The sequence below is a fragment of the Onthophagus taurus genome, unplaced genomic scaffold, assembly GCF_036711975.1.
Source record: "Onthophagus taurus isolate NC unplaced genomic scaffold, IU_Otau_3.0 ScKx7SY_15, whole genome shotgun sequence".
In the NCBI taxonomy this organism is placed as follows: domain Eukaryota; kingdom Metazoa; phylum Arthropoda; class Insecta; order Coleoptera; family Scarabaeidae; genus Onthophagus; species Onthophagus taurus.
Window position 1 is genome coordinate 4,273,045 of NW_027248940.1, and position 22,772 is coordinate 4,295,816.

The 22,772-nt window shown below is 35.0% G+C and overlaps 1 protein-coding gene and 1 long non-coding RNA gene across 2 annotated transcripts; one reads left to right on the forward strand and one right to left on the reverse strand.

Annotated features, from left to right (window-relative positions):
• Positions 1-698: 698 nt before the first annotated feature.
• Positions 699-1,127, reverse strand: LOC139432442 (uncharacterized). Its single transcript, XR_011642215.1, has 2 exons — positions 874-1,127; positions 699-818 (listed from the first exon to the last, which is right to left on the reverse strand). It is a non-coding gene; the product is annotated as an uncharacterized lncRNA (long non-coding RNA).
• Positions 1,128-3,178: 2,051 nt separating this feature from the next.
• On the forward strand, positions 3,179-3,952 carry LOC111413989 (uncharacterized). The gene has a single exon (XM_023045136.2). It carries the CDS (start codon positions 3,179-3,181, stop codon positions 3,950-3,952), a length of 774 nt encoding a protein of 257 aa, XP_022900904.2.
• Positions 3,953-22,772: the final 18,820 nt, after the last annotated feature.

Consider the following 22,772-nt stretch of genomic DNA (forward strand, 5'->3'; position numbering starts at 1 on the left):
GTACATCGTTTGTGGTACATTACTTGTTTTATTGTATTATCTGACATGTAAATTGTCATGTAACTGTTTTTGTAAGTTATTTTGTAATACTGATAGTTTCTCTTCATAAAAAGAATTTTACAACATGTGATATCTCCAATAACTAAGATCAAAAAAAATGTTAAATATATTATTATAATTATTATTATTAAATATATTATAGGTATTCTTTATTTGTAGTCTGAAGAAGCTGGGGATCTCTGGCGAAACATCACAAATATATGTGTATTAATTGAAACAATGTTTCGTTTGAGAAAAAAAATTCTTTCGGTTATTCATATATAAACAGAAGTAAAAATAATTAAAAATACCACTAATATGATCTAAATTTAACTTTATATTTAAATGACCTACATAAATTATTGGAATGTTTATGTTTAATTTGTTTACAAATAAGAATTTTATTTTAGTTACCATTTTAATATATTTTGTATACATATTTACTAAATATATTTAATGCATACCTACTCTTATACTTACTTTATATGTTCTAATCAATGAGAAAACAGAATAGTAGAAATTATTGACTGATAATTTTGAAATTTGGTACAGTAGGCGGTAAGTAACAAGTATCGTACCATATCGTACTTCTATTATTATTTTTCCTACCTTAAGGTATGATTTTGTTGCAGCGTCCACCGTCTGCGCCCTGGGTGGTATGCTCAGAAATGCTTCCTCAGCATATGCATATCTTTTGAGGAAGCATGTATGAGCATCTTGTCCAGGATGCAGACGCTACACCTCAACGAAATTATATCTTTACATACATATGTACATCCCTGAAACGTCAACGAAACCTTTCAGAAATTATTTTTAAATGTTTATGATACATACTATTAATGTAATGTAAATGTAAACAAAACATTACAGAAATAATTCAAAACCATTAATGAAACATTTTAGTAGTGTACCGTAATTGTCAGCTGTATGTTGCAGAAACGTTTCAATAGAAACGTTTCAATAAAACATAAAAAGGGTCGGACATTAGCAGTTTCAGACACGTTTCATCTATGTTTCAGAAATATGTCGAAGAACGTTTCATGTTTCAATAATATGTATCAGAAATGTTTCTGAAACGCAAATTTGTTTACTGGGCAGGCGCTGATGAAGATATTCCAGACATGTTTCAGACACATTTGTAGCGAAATGTTGCAAATGCAATGTTTCTGCTACATATTTTAATGATATTTCATAAATATTTCTACTAAAATGTATTTGATACATATCTTTAGATACTTTCCGTAAAAATCGTATCTGTCACGTATATGAAACGTACTTCTAAGATGTTTCATTTAATTCACTGTACGTTAAAATTGAAATGTTTCACAGATGTTTCTTGTTTACTGGGCTGAATTGACAATAAGAAAAATATTTGATTTGTACGAGTTTCACTGTAAAGAAAATAATTTAAAAGCAGTTAATGAATAGAGATTTTAATCTACACTTCCACCAACCACGCAAAGACACATGCCAAAAATGTGAACCATGAAGAAGAGAAAAAACTTATGGAAGAACATGATATTCATTTAAAACTAGCAGAATCAGCTAGAAATGCGTTAAAACAAGATCAAGAACTAGTATCAAGTAATCCATCTTATTATTTTGGCTTTTCTTTCGATTTGCAGAAAGCGTTACCACTCCCAAAGCTAACTACTTCAGTAGCTTATTATAAATGCAACATGTACATTTTAATTAAACTAAAACTAGAACTAACACTAGCACTATCACAAGAACTAACACTAGACCTAGAACTAAAATCTTTCGGGTTAAGCAGTGCGTTTTTTGAAAAAATGTTTGACGTTTCGGATGCCATGTTGCAACCTTCTTCAGAAACAAGTTCGAAGTGACGAATTCGTTTTAAAATTTGACAATAAATACATGAAAAGGTAATTAATAACTAATTAGTGACTAATTGTCAACTAAGTTGTTTTGTCAAATACGGGTGGAGAAAGCTTCGTTGAGTTCACCAACATCTTCCATGTGCGGCTGAGTTCCCAGCCATCTTCTCTATTCATGTTATTCCCAAAAAAAACAACGATTTGCCAATTGAAACAGTCGTTATCAACCGATCAAGCGTCCCATTAACAGAGGAGGAAACTAAAGTACTCGCCAAAGGCTTAAATTATGCAGTTGCTCCAAAGAGGGTTCCCAAAGAAGAAATTATATGTGAAGTGGAAGCCGCTATTCGCAGAATACCTGCAGTGAAAGCAGAGGAAATTCGTCAAGACATAGCAAGAGTGCTTAACGAGCGATAAGGGAAAAACCAGACATTATCATCCTACCAGCGGACAAGGGGAATGCGACCGTGGTTATGGACAGAAAGGAATACGACGACAACATCAAGAGCCTTTTGGACCCAGCCACCTATAAGAAAATAAAAAAGGACCCAACCGACAAGGTAGTAAGGAAGATGAAAGAACTGGTAAAATCCACAGAAATCCCAGCAGATCAACAAAAAAGCTTATTCGTACAGGCTCCAGTACCACCAAGGATATATGGATTACCCAAAATCCATAAACCAGACGTCCCACTACGCCCTATTGTCAGTGCCATAAATTCTCCCACCTATCAACTAGCAAAACACCTTTCCAAGATTCTGTCTCCTTTTACAGCTAAACAGAGTCATATGTCAGAGATTCCACACATTTTGTAGAATCAATTAGGAGTATGAAGCTACACCCTCAGGATATGCTGGTAAGTTTTGACGTGGAATCTCTATTCACCAGAGTACCAGTCAAGGATGCCGTGGATGGTCTTCGCCAGAAACTCATCCCGGAGGGTTTGCCCAAGTATGTCCCAGGACTAGTGGAATACTGCCTATCGTCGACATATTTCAGCTGGAAGGGGGAATTCTACGAGCAATGCGAAGGAGCAGCCATGGGATCACCTCTGTCTCCTGTGATAGCCAATTTTTACATGGAGATGTTTGAAGAGGAGGCGCTAAAGAAGAGTCCTTGGAAACCGAAGCTATGGCTCCGTTACGTCGATGACACTTTCGTAATCTGGCAACATGGAAAAGAGCAACTCCAGGAATTTCTAGACCACCTCAATTCACAGCACCCCATGATAAAATTTACCATGGAAACAGAAAATGTAAAACAATTGCCATTCCTGGATGTGTTAGTCACTAGGAAAACAGATGGGGGCATGGAACTGGGAGTATATCGAAAGAAGACACATACGAATAGGTACCTACCTGCAGGCTTCATCCCACCACCACCCACAACAGAAGAGGTCCGTGATTCAAGCCTTATTCCAGCGAGCAGAGAGGATATGCGATAAAGAGAACCTAAGAAAAGAAGAAAGATTCCTAGAAGATGTGCTGCAGAAGAACGGCTACACGCTGAGAGATATCCGACGATCCATCAAACCACACAAACAGAAGGATGACTCGGTAAGTACGACACCAGCCGGTTTTATCTGCCTTCCTTATGTTTCAGGTGTGACGGGGCGAATTGCGAGGCGTCTGAAGAAGAATGATATCGTGGTACGATACGGTACGGTCAGCAAAATACAAAACGCTCTTCCGATAGCCAAAGACAGGCTACCCCCATTAAAGGGAGCGGGAGTCTACCGGCTATCTTGCAGTTGCGGGAAATATTACGTTGGCCAAACTGGACGTAACATCGAGTGCCGCATCAAGGAACACGAAAGAGACGTCCGACTAAGGAAGATCCAACAATCTGCAGTCGCAGAGCATTGCCACAAAGGAGGACACAGCATAGAGTTCGAAAAAACCAAAGTGCTAGCAAGAAACGGACATTACTTCCAAAGATTGACGAGAGAGGCGATAGAGATTCATCGACATGGGAATAACATGAATAGAGAAGATGGCTGGGAACTCAGCCACACATGGAAGATGTTGGTGAACTCAACGAAGCCTTCTCCACCCGGATTTGACAAAACAACTTAGTTGACAATTAGACACTAATTAGGTAATTAGTTATTAATTACCTTTTCATGTATTTATTGTCAAATTTTAAAACGAATTCGTCACTTCGAACTTGTTTCTGAAGAAGGTTGCAACATGGCATCCGAAACGTCAAACATTTTTTCAAAAAACGCACGGCTTAACCCGAAAGATTTTAGTTCTAGGTCTAGTGTTAGTTCTTGTGATAGTGTTAGTTCTAGTTTTAGTTTAATTAATATCGGCCGTGAAAGCCTTCGTACTTATATGTATATTTTAAATTTAGGCATACACAATTTCCACAACGATCATGTATTCATGTACGCTTGGGATGAAACAAAAGCTTCTAGAGGTTCCCAAGAAGTGGCTTCATGCCTCTTCAGACACCGTAAAACTCTAAAAAGTGAAAAACATATCATTGCATATAGTGACATGTGTGGAGGACAAAATAGAGACATTAAAATATCTTTAACGTGGTTAAAAATTGTTCAATCGATGGAAAATTATGTGGAAATCATAGACCACAAATTTTTAATATCAGGTCATTCATTTTTACCTAATGACGGAGATTTTGGCGTTATCGAAATGTCGTTAAAAAGAAATCATTTACTGTATGTGCCACACGATTATTATAATATAATAATAAAATGTAGAAAAGGTAATACTTTCATACTAAATTTAATGAAACAAGAGGATTTTATATCAACAAGACTCTTAGAAGAAGCAGTTTACAGAAGATCTAAAAATACCAACGGGGAAAAAATAAACTGGCTGCAAATATGCTGGATGCGATTTTTAAGAAATGAACCATATAAAGCTTTATATAAAACAACCATGGATTTATTGCCACGTCAGGGTAGACCTAAAAAATTTGGAAATATTGTATTGCCATCATTATACAAAAGTATAAGAAGCATCACATCACTAAAATACCGACGCATGATGGACTTACTGCGACATATACCTCCGGAACACCATAACTACTTTAAATCCCTTCCGCATACTGCGAATGTTAACGAATAACTTGTTATTAAATTTAATTGTTTTCTTCTAAAACTATAAAGTATATAAAATGGTTTTTAGTTTTTTAAACTATATGCAACAGACTTAAGCTGTTTCACATTTAATAACAAAACAAATTTTTATTTTGAAAGTGACCTAAGTCCTTTCAAGGTAAGCAAGGACATATTATACACTTAATAATAGCAATTTTTTAATAGGAATTATAAAATTAACTCTCTTAAATACGATTTAGCATTGCGAGTTAACCACATATCCTACATATATTTTTAATTTTGTAAAAACGCAAAACCTTAAATATGTCAAATTAAAGATAAATGAACTTAGGCTACTTTCAAAATAAACGGCTCATATAAAAGTCTTTATTTATGTTAAATGAATTTTTAAACAGTCTTTTTTGTTTTAGGTTCACAAAGAATCTCGGGAGCAAGAACTGTGACCCGTAAATACTTATTCGACCGCATGCAGAGCTTTAATTTGCCTAACTTCTGTCATGCGGAGCGTACTCAGAAGAACAAATTAAGACCTTTAAATCCACCTTTTCTCACTTTAAAAGCCAATTAAGACAAAGGTGGTCAAAGGCTCAGAAGAAGGAAGGTGTTTTGCAAATACAATGATTAAGATTCGGTCTAATGTAGAAGAAGGCGTGATCGTTCATGCTGCTCAGATTCAGTTGCGGAAAAGTGGAAAACGAAATGCTTCCGATATATTAAAAGAAATCACCAATACTAGTCCGAAACGTGCAACAAAATATAAGAGGGCATTTTCTGAAATAAGAAAAGAACAAACTGGCCCTCTTACACCATTGCAAGCATTGGCAATGTTTGTAGAAGCTGATTTAAGTCGTCGACAGTACGAAATAATTAGATATACCAACAAAAAGTTCTTCCCTTGTTACAGCCTTTTACAAAAGACAAAACAAGAATGTTACCCACCGCCAGAGGCATGCAAAGTAACAAGTACCTGCGCTGAAAGCGAATTACAATCTTTGATTGATCTAACCGTAAGGAACTGTAGGATTAAATGAGAAAGAACGAGATAGCCAAAAGATAATATGTAAATGAGGTTGTGACGGATCTCAGCAATCTACCCAGTAAACAAGAAACATCTGTGAAACATTTCAATTTTAACGTACAGTGAATCATGAAACATCTTAGAACTACGTTTCATATACGTGACAGATACGATTTTTACGGAAAGTATCTAAAGATATGTATCAAATACATTTTAGTAGAAATATTTATGAAATAGCATTAAAATATGTAGCAGAAACATTGCATTTGCAACATTTCGCTACAAATGTGTCTGAAACATGTCTGGAATATCTTCATCAGCGCCTGTGAACGTATGCGCATGTGCCAAGCCGCGGTGACACGTTAGCGTCTTGTCACATCTTGTTCAATCTTGTTCTAGTGTTCTGTTCTCAGTTCGAATGAATTCGAATCGTTCGAATATTGGTTTAGAATGGCGCAGGTAAGTTTTGTATAAGTTCTTTTATATATCACCACTAGATTTAGCTAATGAAAATACGGCTGGTGAACACTATTTAAAGAAAGAATTTTACGTTTTCATATATTTTAGTGGCAGTTAGGAAGAGCTTCAATTTAACTGATAAAGAATATAAACTGGTAGTAAGCAAATGGTTACGACAAGCGAATTTACGTTATAATAGGCGAAATAAGGAAACCGCAGATGAGACACGATAATAATAAAGAATATTGTTATTTTCTTTTAGTATTCTTTCTTTCGTCTCGTAGAAATACTGAAAACGTAGTGCAAGAATCGCAGCTCAAATATGAAACAAATTTAAAAATTTTGTGATGCCATTTCTCCATATACAGGGTGGTGTCCATTTAATGTGAGACAAGCGATTATCTCGAAAACGGTTTATTTTACATAAAAATGAAAGTTCTTCTGTGCGAAAGGGGAAACCATATGACGATAATATTTTTTGACCTTGACCTTATTTTCAAAGTTATATGAAGGTCACGACCAATTTTTTAAATGACACCCTGTATGTTTTATTGTAAAATCTGAATCTGTAAATTAAAAAAATGTACTGTTTGGTTTTGCCAGTACAATGGCAAAACATCTTTTGAAAAAAATTGAAACTTCTTCAGAAACAATTAACTAACGTTTATAATCTAGCAAGAACAAATGGAATGTATGAATTTTTAACATTTTCCTACCCGCTTCGATACATTGTCTTTAGATCTTAATTTTTAGAATACTATTTAAGAATGCTCAACAAAAAAAATCCAGAAGAGGTACATCGGGTGATCTGGCTCAATGCCTTTGGATTGCCTTTGTCAATTTGATAATAGATTAACGCATAAAAAACAAGAGTTCATGGAACTGCTTATGTCGACATTTTCAGAATATCGCTTTCAGAGATTTAATTGCTTGAATTGTTTTAAAATGCAACAGGTAACACTAAATTTGCATAAAACCTGCTTGGCAAAAAATTCTGAATTCTTTCCATCGTTTTACATTAAGGCAAAGTGTTTAAACTAAGTCATTAAATCGTGCATACTCTAAGTGTGGCAGAAAAATTCGAAGTGATTTTTATTTATGGATAAAGTGGCAGAAATGTTGCAGATAGTATAGCTTTGTATCGAGAAGACTTTCCTGATCGAAATACGCCTCGAGAAGTACTTTTTACAGAGTTGTGAATAATTTTACTAACACTGGAAATGTGGAATGAAGAAAAAAAACTCGGCGAACAACTATAACTACGGAAGGAAAGGAAATTGCGGAAAAAAGGAAAATCCTCAAGTTAGCACTCGACGACATAGGTTTGACGCCGGAATATCGAAGACCAGCATTTTAAGAATATTAAAGCGCAACAAGTATCACCCATACCACATTTCATTGCATCAACAGTTTTATGGAGGTGATTTTGAAAATCGATTAATATTTTATCAATGGACACAAGAACGAATGCGGTTGGACGTCAATTTCTTTGGTAACGTGCTATTCTCGGATGAGTTTACTGTTACAAACAAAGGACAAGTCAATAGACATAACATGCGTTATTGGAGCGTTGAAAATGCGAGATGGTTGTGTGAAGTAGAACATCAACGACCTTGGTCGGTTAATGTTTGGTGTGGCATAATTGGTGATAAATGGATCGGTCTATACTTTATTGATGGTATGCTGAATGGGGAGAAGTACCAAAATTTTTAGATGACGTCTTACCAACCTGACTTGTAAATTTGAGCAGGGAAGAAAGACAAAATATGTGGCTGCAAAATGTTGGGTGTCCAGTACATTTTTCACATATTGCACGTGAAGCTTTAGATCGGGATTATGCTGGGGGACGGATTGGAAGAGGAGGTCCAATTTCCTGGTCTGCCAGATCACCTGATTTAACACCTCTTGATTTTTTTGTGGGGCATCGTTAAGGATACTGTTTATCGTGAAGTAGCGACTACGCCAGAAAACATGAAAAACCGAATAAGAATGCGTGCAGAAATAGTAGCCAAAAAAACCTTTTAAGATGTAAAGAAAGTTTTAGTAGAAGGGTTAATAAATATATTGAAGTGGGTGGGGAAATATTTGAACATTTATTATAAATTTTATACTTGTTGATTAATAGTATAGTTTAATCATTTTTTTTATAAATAAACAATATTTAAAACTATTTGAATAAAAAAATTATTTAGATTTTGTCTCACGTTAAATGGACCAACCTGTATGTATGTATATGTAGTTTTGTACTTTTATGTAAGTTATTCAAATTTTAGCAAAATTTCTTAATCTTGAAGAATCATAAAAAAATTCTCATCTCAAATTAAAGACTATGTTTCAATTAAAACACATATAATATGACTACAAGTAAAGAATACCTATTTATTTTTTAAAAATCTTATTGCTATAAGTGAGACCACATGTTGTAATATTCTTTTTATCAAGAAAAAAGTGTCAGTATTACAAAATAAGAAAAACGAAAAAAACAATTCCACAACTGTAGTACATCTTTTGTGGTACATTACTTGTTTTATTGTATTATCTGACATGCAAATTGTCATGTAACTGTTTTTGGTCAGTTATTTTGTAATACTGATAGTTTTTAATTTGTTTACAAATAAGAATTTTATTTTAGTTACCAATTTAATATATTTTGTATAAATATTTACTAAATATATTTAATGCATACCTACTCTTATACTTACTTTATTTGTCCTAATCAATGAGAAAATAGAATCGTAGAAATTATTGATTGATAATTATGAAATTTGGCACAGTAGGCGTAAGTAATAAGTATAGCACTTCTATTAACAGTAATTGTCAACTGTATGTTGCAGAAACATTTCAATAGAAACGTTTCAATGAAACATAAAAAGGGCCGGACATTAGCAGTTTCAGACACGTTTCAACTATGTTTCAGAAATATGTCGAAGAAACATTTCATGTTTCAATAATATGTATCAGAAATGTTTCTGAAACGCAAATTTGTTTACTGGGTAAGTATAAACAAAAATTTGAAAATGATGCTGACTCAGATGCTAATATATTTCAGAGCTGTTTCGTCTCTCTACGATTGGTTTGTGGCCAAGATGAAAAAAAGATTGTATGGGAAAACCCAACACCCTCTTCTCCACGATATTGCCGGCCAATTAGGTTTCGTTTCGTAAAAGAGAGTACCGTCATAACGGAAGAAGACATTAATTATGTCAAAAACTTTACTGATTCACTAACGGTAACAGAGGTTTATTTAAATGGGGAAAAATTTTTAGTGAAACAATCATTCATCATGACAATGGTAGACAGTAAAGTCTGCAATGCTGCCACAGGCACGAAATCCACAAGTTGGTGCTACATATGCGGCGCAACTTCTAAGGATTTCAACTGATTAGATGTTAAAAAAAGATCGTCTTTTCGAAAACATTCTCCGCTCGGCGTATAAATTGCCTGTAAAAAAATACAAAGAGAGGAAAACAGAAGTCGAAAAAAAAATCGAAAATGAGAATAAGAAACTGGAAATTCAAGCCAGATTTCGAAAAGAAACTGGTTTGATGGTAGATATGCCAAAGGCAAATTTCGGCAACACTAATGACGGCAATACAAGCAGAAGATTTTTTAAAGATCCTCAGTTAGCTTCTGATATAACGGGTATTAGTCATGAACTAATATACAGATTAAAAGTCATACTAGAAACGATTTCGAGTGGACATATAATCGATCCTGATAAATATGATACTGCTCGCTTATATGTCGATCTATATCCTTAGCATCCTATGACACCAACAATGCACAAAATCCTTATCCATGGTGCAGTTATAATAAAAAATGCATTGTTACCCAATGGGGCAGCTCTCCGAAGAGGCCGCGGAAGCGCGTAATAAGCATTTTAGGTCATACCGCCAAGACTTCGCTCGAAAATTTTCTAGAGACAACTGCAACAGAGACATTTTTAACCGGCTTCTTTTGACTTCGGACCCTCTGTTAAGTAGCATGAGAAGGGTAAAAAGTAGAAAACTTAATTCTTTCTTGCCAGAAACAATTGCTCTACTTATGCCTGCGAATCCGAATGAACTTGGTCATTCTTCTGATGAACATTTGTCTGAAAACTTATAGTTTTTTTGGTGTTTTTTGTTTTAAATAAATACGTCTCGATTTAATATTAAAACCTTTGTTTCATTTACTAATATCGTTTAGAATCAATATCGAACATAAAATAATTTTGGCCGCGTATATAGTAAGTATCAATCTATCAAAACAAGCTATATTTTATTGGTGACCCCGACGCAAAACGCAATACGAAAAATAATTTGTAGTCCGAGTCTCGACGTGATGCCCAATACGAAAAATAATTTGGAATCCGAATCTTTATATTCCCTTATACCTTGAATCCTTATATTTCCACTCAATTATTAGAAAAGTCAAAACAAGGTGAAGAACAATTATCTATTGAGTATGCTTCAAAAATTGGAGGAGAAGCTGATGTTGGAACGATAGAAAAATCAGCGAAAATATAGGAAAACAGAAAGACCCGACGTCACATTGATTCGGCAACTTGGTGGAAGATATTAGCTTAAGATACATTTTAAATCATTATGTTTGGAGGTGGATCTGCGCAGTGAGTACCCCTTTTCAGTACGGAGATATAAAAGACCTCTCAATATCAAAATTTTAACAAATCATTAACAAACAAGAATTATTAATCATCTCAAAATTTTTTCTTAACTTTGATTCGTTATGTTGGGAAGTGATGAAGCACCAGGATCGCCAGACCATATTGGGGCAGTCAATATGAAACTACCTCGCTTTTGGGCTGCACGTCCAGAAACGTGGTTCTGGCAAATTGAGTCTTGAGAACAGTTTGCCTTTAGTAGGATCACTAACGATCGTACCAAGTTTATTTCTATAGTCGATTTAATTAACACAATTCCGGCGAAGGATGCATACGGGTGTATAAAGAGAGCAATCATTCGCCGTTTTTCCTTAAGTGAGGAAAAATTACTTATTGATCTGCTCTCCAGCACACACATGAGGGACCAGAAGCCCTCAGAGTTTTATCGAGAGCTTTTGGCCTCCATTGGAGACTCTCAACTGGTGAGCGCAGATCTGCTTCTCAGATTGTGGCGTAATAGACTGCCAAAGTCTATTTCAGTAGCTCTCCTAGCATCGGGGAAAGAAGAGACCACCGACTTATTTGCAATGACTGATAAGATATAATAATAATAATAATGCCTTTATTGGGAAGCTCTTTCGAATTCCTCATTAGAAAATCAAAATTTTAAAACCAATTTCCCAGAAACTTCTAATAAGAATTTCCAACGGCCGAAATTCGAATTTCCGTCCACTTCTACTGCTTCTTCAACATTGACTCCAATTCCGTGTTTACAACAGACAACCTTGAATGATGTATTAAAGGCATTTGACAATTTCACAACAAAATGTCAAAATATATTTTCTACATTTTCACAAAAACAATCTGTTGTGGACGCACAGATTGCGTCAATAACTCAAACATTTAGTAACTGCAACAATTTTGACAGTGGTCGTTGTTGTAATCATTGTTCACTTAAGCAACATTCGAATTTTCGCTCAAGGTCTACTTCTAAAAGTCCTTCAAGAAGTGACAACAATTGCGGAATTTGCAAATTTCGTTTTGGTGATAAAGCAAGGTATTGCCAAGGGAGTTGGTGTAAATTCAACTCATCATTTACTGAAAAATCAAAGGTTTCAAATCAAAAAAACTTATAAAAGTTTCAATAGAGATTAAAAATAAGGGTTTAAATATGTTATGGTTATTAAAAATAACTTTATTAACGAACAGATTAACAATTACACTTAATGAATACATAGAGAACTATACTAACTAACTTGCTTAACTTAGATGACGTAGGATCCTCTGACAGATCCAGGTCATACAGTAATGAAATCTTACTACTATAAGAATACGTTCTTCATATTCTCATACAGATCTCGTATGTAGTGGTACTTTACATTTATGTGTTTCGTTCGTCTATGAAACACAGGTTCTTAACTAACGCTATCGCACTTTGGTTATCACACAAAAGCACCGGACACCCAACAAAACCTGTCAATTCACTAAACAATCGCGACAACCACACACTTTCTTTCGCTGCTTCGTTGGCTGCGACGTATTCGGCCTCGGTTGTAGATAAAGCCACCAAGTTCTGCTTTCTGCTACTCCATGATATGGCTCCCCCTGCATAAATGCTCACTGTGCCACTGGTAGAGCGCCCTGATGTCCAATTTCCTGCGTGATCTGCATCACTAGACACTACGAAATCTTCCAATGAATCCATCTTATAAAGAATTCCTAAATTCATTATTCATCGTAGGTACTGATGTATGTAAGGAAACGGAAGTGCATGCGTTCCCGCACACCGCACTTAGGCCCCATTGGACCCCTTGTGCATACTCCCAACATAACCTCTTTTCACATCAACCAGTCTAGGGAATTACCGAAGGCCAGGATATTACTCAGAGGTAAATTCCTGATATCATCTGTGGTCGGCCGTGCCTCTCCGAGGGTCCTCATTCTGAGGTCTGCTAAAGAGGGGCAATCACACAAGATGTGTCTAGCGGTCTCGTCGTTCTGTTCACAGGCTCGACAGAGAGGAGAATTTGCAAGCTTCATATTGTGAAGGTGCTTGTTTACCTTACAGTGTCCCGTGAGGAGACCTATGGCTAATCGAAGGGCGTTTTTTCCAAGCCCTACGAAAAACTGAGCTGTAGATTTCGAAGGATATTTTAACAAATCCTTAGGTACCGATAAATCGTCTTAACCCGCACCCAATCTAGTTTGGTGGGCTTCGATACCTTCCTCGCCACCATCAACACGGCGTACGCTATATCAGGTCGAGTTCCCGTTGCTAGATATTGTAGGCATCCTACAGTTTCTCGGTAAGGCATGTTATCTTCAATTTCGATGTTTTCTTCGTTCTTATCGATTGGCATAGTTGGTAGACCAGCCGGCTTTGCACTCGTCATACCAAATCTTTCGATTATTTTCCTGATGTAACTTGACTGGTGGATAAATATTCCGTCTTGCTTTTTCTCAATTTGGATGACGTTACAGTTCCTTCCGTCACCCTAAATTCGGACTGAAGCGCACACCTGTTCCTGTATCTCAGTCCCATCCGACCCTGCTATTAATCCGTCATCAACGTAGACGACAAGAAACAATTTGTTTTTTCCTCTTTCACAAATATACAGACATGGATCTGCTAAGCTTTCATGGAACTCGTGTATCAGCAGGAACTTTTTAAAACGTGCACCCCAACATCGTGGGGCCTGCTTTAACCCATACACCGATTTTTGTAAACGGCAAACGCGATCCGTTCCATCCTCAAATCCTTCGGGTTGCTGCATATATATCTTTTCTTATATTTCGCCGTATAGAAACGCGGTTTTTATATCAAACTGGCGTAGTTTGAGGTTGTGCGTGCCCGTCACTCCAAGCAATGCCCGAATCGTGTCGTACCGTGCGACGGGGGAATACAATTCATCGTAGTCTACTCCCGGCTTCTATGCGCAACCCTTTACAACCAGCCGCGCTTTGACCTTATCGACGGTCCCATCCGGCTTCTATTTTAAACGGAAAACCCATCGGTTTCGGAGCAGACTCTTTCCCTTTGGCAAGTCAACCAGCTGCCATGTTTCGTTTTCTTTATGTGAAACCATTTCCTCAACCATTGCCTCCTTCCACATACGAGCATTCTCGGAGGTGGTCGCCTCTTCAAATGTTGAGGGTATTCCACTAGCAATGAATGCATAGTAGGCAGAGTCTTTGAGGGTGCTTGTGTCTAGATTCTATGGGAGGGAAAGGGGAGGTAGAGAAAGTCGTTGGTAAATTGTATTTTTCAATTAATCATTTAGATTGAATTTTAATTGAATGAAGTTTATTAATGGTAAATGTATAGGTGTAGTACCTTTTGGTGGAGCACCTTAAGATTCAAATTTTTATTAATTTATCTTTAAACGATATATAGAGTGTCTAGATTCTCCATGATGTAATCGTCGAAGCGTTTGGGTAGTTTTCTATCTCGCACAGGACGCTTGTTCGTGACTATACATTCCGATTTCTGACAGGGTTCCTCGTCCGGATCTTCCAGGTCTGCTTCTTTTTCATTCAGTGGTTGCGGCTGCTGTGGTTCCTCCATCGATTCTTCTGCGTCGTCAATGGGATACGTGGACTCGCTTTCAAATTTTACGTTGCACGATCTAACCAGATCGCGACGTCCGTTCCGTAGATACGATAACCGTCAGAGCCTTCATACCCAACCAGCAGACCAGGCTCGCTTTTTGAACCGAACTTTTCTCTTCGATGACACACAGGTAGTAAATACCAGACCTTCGTACCGAAAACTCTAAGGCGATTTATATCGAAGTAATTATCCTTTTGGTACCATTATTCTATGGGCGTTTTGTTGTCTACTGATGTTGGGGCTGTGTGGTTTAATATAAATACTGCCGTGTTACACGCCTCGGCCCATAGTTTCGTAGGTAGACCCTTCTGGTTGAGCATCGCACGTGCCGCTTCACCCACGGTGCGATTTTCTCGTTCAGCGGCACCGTTCTGCTGAGGAGTTTCTGTCATAGAAATTCTTGTTTTATGCCAAACTTCGACAACACTTCCTTGACAGCTTGATTAATGAATTCTGTACCAGCATCGCACAGAAGAGTTTTCACCTGTACACCGCCTGTCTTCGCTTCGTTTAGGAAGTCTTCTATACATTTTGGGGTTTCGCTTTTCGCTTTAAAGCAATACAGGTTAGACCATTTGAGCATTTGGGCAATCCACGCATCTGCCCTGATGGTGCTGACGTAGCTGGACAGCGCCATAATTTTCCCAACTACTTCGTTGTTATACTACCCTTGCCGCCACTTTGCTTCCTGCCACTGTTGTCAACTGCACGTTTCTCTTGACATTTCGCTGCTATGTGTCCACGCTGACCGTAGTTGTAACATTTAAATGGGAATTTTGTTTTCTTTTCTGCATCTTTCTTGGTACTTGGTGTTCTGACACTGGATTTTGTTGGTTTTGGTCGCAGCGCTATCATGTTACCTTCAACGCCCCCTCGTATTCTTTCCTCGTGATTACGCATTCTTTCTGTCAGAACGTCCAGGAGCCGTGTTTGCTCTGGTTCTGTTTCCCAGACCGTCTTGACTGGAATGTACTCCGCCGGTAATATACAGGGTGTTCATTTCAAAACTTTCCACCTCAATTTCTGTAAATCCGGAAGTTTAAAAAGAAAATCACTGAAATAGGTAAAGTCTTGATAGTTCAATAGCCATTTATACTCACCGTCGGGTATAGATTGAAAATCGATTAAATATACTTGACCTCTGGTCATCAAATCTTTAGAAGTAATCGGTTTTACAACAATTTTTGATACAATTTTATTCTTTTTTGTTTGACAATATTTACATGACTTCAAGAACATTTCTACGCAAGGCCTCGGAATAAAATATCAGAATTGAAGCTATTTAAAAATTTCCTCTTCCGAATACAGCTGAACAATTACAGAGATTTTTAGGAATGGTTAATTTTTACCACCGTTTCCTTCCTAACATTTCTAGAATTTTAACGGCATTACATTCTTTGGTTACTTCTTATAATTCAAAGAAATTAAAAACAATATCTTCATGGACAATAGAAGATAAAAAGGCATTTGAAGCTACAAAAGAAGCCCTAATCAATTCTGTCCTTCTTGCTCACCCTTCCCCTACAGATATCTATTCTTTAACCACCGATTGCTCGGATTATGCTATGAGTGCAGTTCTTTCTCAAATAATTGATGAAGTTGCTTCACCTATAACATTTTTTTCAAAGAAATTAAGTTCTAGTCAGGTAAAATATTCCACTTTTGATAGGGAATTATTGGCAATATACATATTCAGCTATAAAACATTTCTTACATGGAAATCAATTTATTGTATTCACTGACCACAAGCCACTAGTAACAGCATTCTTTTCAAAATCAGAGAAATCGCCTAGACAGATAAGATATATTAACTACATTGTAGAATTTACTTCTCAAATTAATTATGTGTACATTATACAATTATACTTACACAGAATTGAACTAACCATTTCTATGTTTTTATTTATACAGTGTATTTCACTTAAGAAGGAATACACAAAAATATAAAATAAAATAAATATTAAAATATAAAGCGAAATATTAACGGTTAAAATTTTATTATTTTTAGGTTATCCAACTTGACTTGGTTACCATGACGATTAAGATCCAAATATTGCAGGTGCTTGTCAAAATTGAAATTGATTTTGTGTTTTTAAGGTAAAAGTTTTATTTAAATGGTTTAAAAGGCTGTATTTAACTGAAAACTGGTTTATCTAGGAAATTATAAACAAGGTAAGTGGATTAAATCAAAGAAAGATACTTTTAATTTATTTCTCTTAATTAGAATCGATTTAAATTAACTACAAGTAACGAATTTGTTATGAATGCGAGATAATCGTAAAGAATTCGAATTGTTTTAAAACTAATAAAAATTAGGTTAGAATTGATAAAAAAATCGGAATAAAATTTTATTATTTTAAGGTTATCCAACTTGACTCGGTTACCATGGTGATTAAGATCCAAATATTGCAGTTGCTTGTCAAAATTGACGTCGAATTTAAGTTTTTTTAATGAAAAACACATAATTAATTGGATTTAAAGGTTGTATTTAATTCAAAATGGGTAAATAGATTAAATTATAAGCAAGGTAAGTGGATTAAATCAAAAAAAAATTTTTTTAGATCAATTAAAATGTACAAGAATTTAGGGTTAAATAACAATTAAAACTAGAACTAACACTAGACCTAGAAAGTTTTAGGTTTAGCCGGGCGTCTTACAAGGGAAGTGTCACAACTGTGTCTCACCGATTTCGATGCAATTTGGTACAGTCATAGAATGGGCCAAAATAAGGTTCGTACATTTTTTTATACGTGCGGTAAAAGCCCCTGGGGCGAGTTATAGGGGTTGAAAGTTTGGAGAAAAAGTACGTTTTCACTTATATTTTAAAAATGAAAAGTGCTATCAAAATTTGGTAAATTGTAACTGATATTCATTTTAAAAGAGCTTTCTTTTGATGTATCACACATATACCAGAGGGTTAAGAAGGGCGAACTACCCCTATTTTTTTGGAATTATTTAAAAACCACCCTATCGATTTTGGCGGCATTAAGTATACTTCCAGCACGTTCAAAAATATTAGTTAAGGGTTTTTTCCCATTCGCTCTAGATCATCCCCAGCGAAGTTACGGGGGTTAACATGTAACCACTTTTCGTAAGAATGATGTGATAAAATTGTCAGGTATTTTGAAAATACTTTAACAAAACCGTAAATTAGTCGCACAATAAAATGTTTAATGTAAAATAAGGCATAATACACCATTTAGGGGTGGTTGGGGTTAACCACCCCCTTAAAAATTAATTCTATCCCGGGCATTACTTGTTGATTACGGCGAAATTTGGTACTGTGTTTGTTTTATATAGTTTATTAGTTTATTTTTATTCTACATAATGTTGCCAAAAATACACCTACCAAAAAAATTTTGGCACAATATTTGTTTTTTTAGTGCCGCTTGCTAAAGGTCATTTCTCAAAATAGTTTTTTCTAGTATAAAAGAACGTGTGCCCAGTGGGTAGATTTTAGTTTCAGAGCAACTGACAGAAGCAATGGTTACAATAAACCCAATAAACGTTTTAAATTTGCTAATGACAGTTTTTACTGTTATGAATATTCCCCAGACTCCTGTAAATGAAGCAGAAGTTAGTTTAAAAGAAAATATACAGCGTATTTTAATGGAAAGTATGGAAGACTACAATATGCAAATTGAAGACGAAACTGTATTAATTTTCGATTCATCCAATGGCATCAATGACGGTCAGCAAATTATTGAAGACCAGGATACAACTGACAGGTTTGTAGAAGATACTGATGCTCATTGTCCATTGAAGGATGACATCGACTACGAGTACAAATTAGAGGCGGTAAATTACTGGACAAGTGGGAAGAAAGGTTATTTGAAACTAGAAACCGTAAAAAACAAATACCGAAAAGTAACGTCAAAGACCCAATTGCACAGATGGTCTAAATATATTGAAGAAAGAGGGACATACAAAGAAAAATTAGCAGAAATTACCGAATTTGTAATTAATCAAGCGAGAGCCGCCGTAGATAATAAATTGCCACTACATGATATTGATATACGCAGATGGGCTATACAAGCTAGAAATGAAAAGAATTTATCTCCTCAACTGTTCAAAGCATCTCATAGCTGGGTGCAACGTTTTAAGAAAGCAAATCGGTTAGTAAGCCGAAAAATAACAAAATTTCTATCCCAAAAACAAATTGGAAATGTTGATCGAGTAAAAACTTTAGCAAAAGATTTCGTTAAAGAGGCAAAGCTACAAATCCAAATATATGGACCTGAAAACACCTACAATTCGGATCAGAGCGGTTTTAACTTGGAATTCCATTCGGGAAGAACATTAAGCGATTTAGGAGTTAAAACCGTAGAAAGTGTGGTCCAGTCGGTGTCATCTACAACGCACAGTTACACAATTCAACCCGTAATATCTGCTGATGGGAAACTTCTTTCTCCACTTTTTATTGTTTTAAAAGAACCCTCTGGCAGCTTTGGACCGAGGGTAGCAAATACAATGTTTAAAGCAGACAATATATACGTTTTGGCATCAAAATCTGGAAAGTTAACTTCAGAACACATGAAAAATTGGCTCCAAAATGTATATTTTCCAAATACTGGTTCTAAATCATTATTATTATTAGATTCTTGGAGTGGCCATTGTCCTGAAGTTATTAGTGAAATAACTCCATCAGGTACTAATTTTAAACATTTATCTATACCTGCAGGGACAACAGGTCAAATACAGCCCCTAGATGTATTTGGTTTCAGAATATGGAAAAATTTTATTAGAAGATTCTCTGATCAGATTATTCTTTACCAGTATGATGTCAATTTACATCAGAGGGATAACATATTAAAATTGCAATCGTTGACGCATAACCAGTTGGCTTCCCCTCGGTTTATAAATGTTTTTAAATACGCATGGTTTGCAAGTGGCTATATAGAGGAGAGACCAGACCATTTTGAAAATCCCGTGGAAGTTTGCTTTTCGAGTGAGAAGCCAACGTGTGATATCTGTGGGGATATAGCGGTCATAACATGTGCATGGTGTAAAAAATCCTTATGTTTAAAACATTTTTTCCACGACTTTCATTTTTGCCAACACTACGTAGAATAAAAATAAATTTAATATTGAAAATTAATATAATACATAAAAAACGTCAATTAGTAATGTAGAATAAACTTCTTTGGTATATTGAACTATTTTTTTTGTCAGTTGCTTTTTAACTCATAAATAAATAAAATATCTTATTTATCTAGTAGTTTTATATTTATTATTTAAAGAAAATGAGGGTAGTTTACCTCGTGGAACATCGATAGATAGATTTTTAAAAAACAATACCACAGTTACGATGGCAGTTTTCATCTTCGAGGTATAAACAAAAAACTACCCCTAATTTGTAACCCTTATAACCATTTTCAAAAATTTTTACTTCAAATATAAAACAAACACAGTACCAAATTTCGCCGTAATCGACAAATAACGCCCGGGATAGAATTAATTTTTAAGGGGGTGGATAACCCCAACAACCCCTATATGGTGTATTATGCCTTATTTTACACTAAACATTTTATTGTGCGACTAATTTACGGTTTTGTTTAAAGTATTTTCAAAATACCTGACAATTTTATCACATCATTCTTACGAAAAGTGCTTACATGTTAACCCCCGTAACTTCGCTGGGGTTGATCTAGGGCGAATGGGAAAAAACCCTTAACTAATATTTTTGAACGCACTAGAAGTATACTTAATGCCGCCAAAATCGATAGGGTGGTTTTTAAATAATTCCAAAAAAATAGGGGTAGTTCGCCCTTTTTAACCCTCTGCTATATGTGTGACACATCAAAAGAAAGCTCTTTTAAAATGAATATCAGTTACAATTTACCAAATTTTGATAGCACTTTTCGTTTTCAAAATATAAGTGAAAACGTACTTTTTCTCCAAACTTTCAACCCCTATAACTCGCCCCAGGGGCTTTTACCGCACGTATAAAAAAATGTGCGAACCTTATTTTGGCCCATTCTATGACTGTACCAAATTGCATCGAAATCGGTGAGACACAGTTGTGACACTTCCCTTGTTAGACAAGAACTTAGAAAAGTCTAAAGACGCATGGCTAAACTGGAAAATTTCTAGTTCTAGATCTAGTGTTAGTTCTAGTTTTACACTATCACTAGAACTAACACAAGACCTAGAATTAGAAACAGTCGGGTGTAGTCGTGAAAAAGACTTTCAGTTGTCAATGTCAACTTTAATTTTATTGTTATATTCGTAATCTTCTTAAAATAACCTTTAAAGTGAGTCCAAATTTGACGTATTTATCTCAAAAAACCAAAAAGTTCGAACTTTCAACTTTTAATTTCAACATATTTGTCAACTTCATAAAAAATCCTTTAAAATGAGTCCAAACTCGACATATTTAACTTTAATATTTAATTAATAACTTTATATTTAACTTATTAATGGAAATACAATCACTTCCAGTTTGAAACGTCAACGTCAATTTTTTCATATTTGTCATCTTCATTAAAAAACCTTTAAAATTAGTCCAAAGATGACGCAGTTATCTCAAAAAACAAAAAAGTTAGAATAAAAAACGTTAAACCCGAAGTTAGTAACAATGAAGATAGCAATTTAATTATTAAATATTAATACCAACCTTAATTTTTTTTATTTTATTTTTGTGATAAATTTTAAGACATTTTATAAAAATTAAGAATTTGTCAAAATGACATTGACATTTCAAACCGGAAGTTGCTTATATCTCGACTAATATTGAAATTAAACGTAGCATGTTTGGGCTCATTTTAAAGGATTTTTTACGACAATTACAAATATGTCAAAATTGACGTTGACATTTCTAACCCGAACTTGATCATAACTTCATTAATATTGAAAATAAATATGTCGTGTTTGTACTCATTTTACAGGATTTTTAATGAAGATTACAAATATGTTAAAATTGAGGTTGACATTTTAAATCTGAAGTTAGTTATCATATAATAGACAAATGGACAACTTCATGGTTATAATAAATGTAACCAAAATGGGCGATGAATGGTTTTATTAATGTTTCGGTGCTTCATGGTGTTCTTTTATGATGAATTCTTTATTAAAAAAAAACATTAAAATAAGTCCAAAGATGATGTTGCTAGATATCACTATGTTGTATATTTTTATTGCACTAAAACTAGAACTAACACTAGACCTAGAAGTCTAGTGTTAGTTCTAGCTTTAATTGTCATTAAGTGTTAAATTGTTGTCTATTTTTACTGAAATAAAACTAACATTAGAACTAGAATCATTCAGGTTTAGCCGCACGACTCTAAAGACGACTAAACCCGAATGTTTCTAGTTCTATATCTAGTGTTCGGAATTCCAGGTACTTGACGATCTCGGATATCTAGATTCATGTTATTAGTTAAATTTTCTTAATTTGTTTGTTTTCTGAAATAAAAACAATTGAATGCCTTATTATGGCAAACAAAATATTAAACAGCTTTTGTATAAATTGTTTTTTTATAAAGATGATACTTACCAAGATATATACTATATTCCATAGATAATGTGCACTCTGTATATTATATTAAACTTTTTCTCCAATGACGTCACGTTTTCTACCTCACCTCGTCAACGTCAATTTATTTGAGTTGGATAACCTTATAACCAATACTCAACGGACCTGGACTAGTTCCACTTTATTTTCTCAAGTTAATTGGTTTGTTTATTATTATTTTTATAATGTAGCGATAGGATATAATGCACTGTATCTTTATTTTTTCGAATTTATTGCTAAAAATTTAAACAGACAATCTTGAGATTTGTACCTACATCATGAAAAGTGTTGTGATGATTATTGCGATAAAAAAGAGGTTGTTGAGCTAAGTCCAATTCCGCACCTGAAGCGCACTGGTTTGTTGTACCACATAAACGGTATGTGCAATATAATTACAAACTTTTAATTTATTACAACTGTATATTATGTGTACTTAAAAACAGGAGCACTTGAAAACTTATTGGTAAAAGCGCATCGACTAGTGGCGAAAGAAACAAACAATAGAGCCGAGTTATATATGTCATTATTGGCAAAACTGAATTGTGGAAAACGTTTGAATTTTACGCAACGAAATTCTTTCCAAAACAGAGCATATATAACCGGCTTG

Excerpts from the sequence above, each read along its gene's own strand:
- LOC111413989 (XM_023045136.2), top strand. The coding sequence starts at position 3,179 with ATGGGGGCATGGAACTGGGAGTATATCGAAAGAAGACACATACGAATA.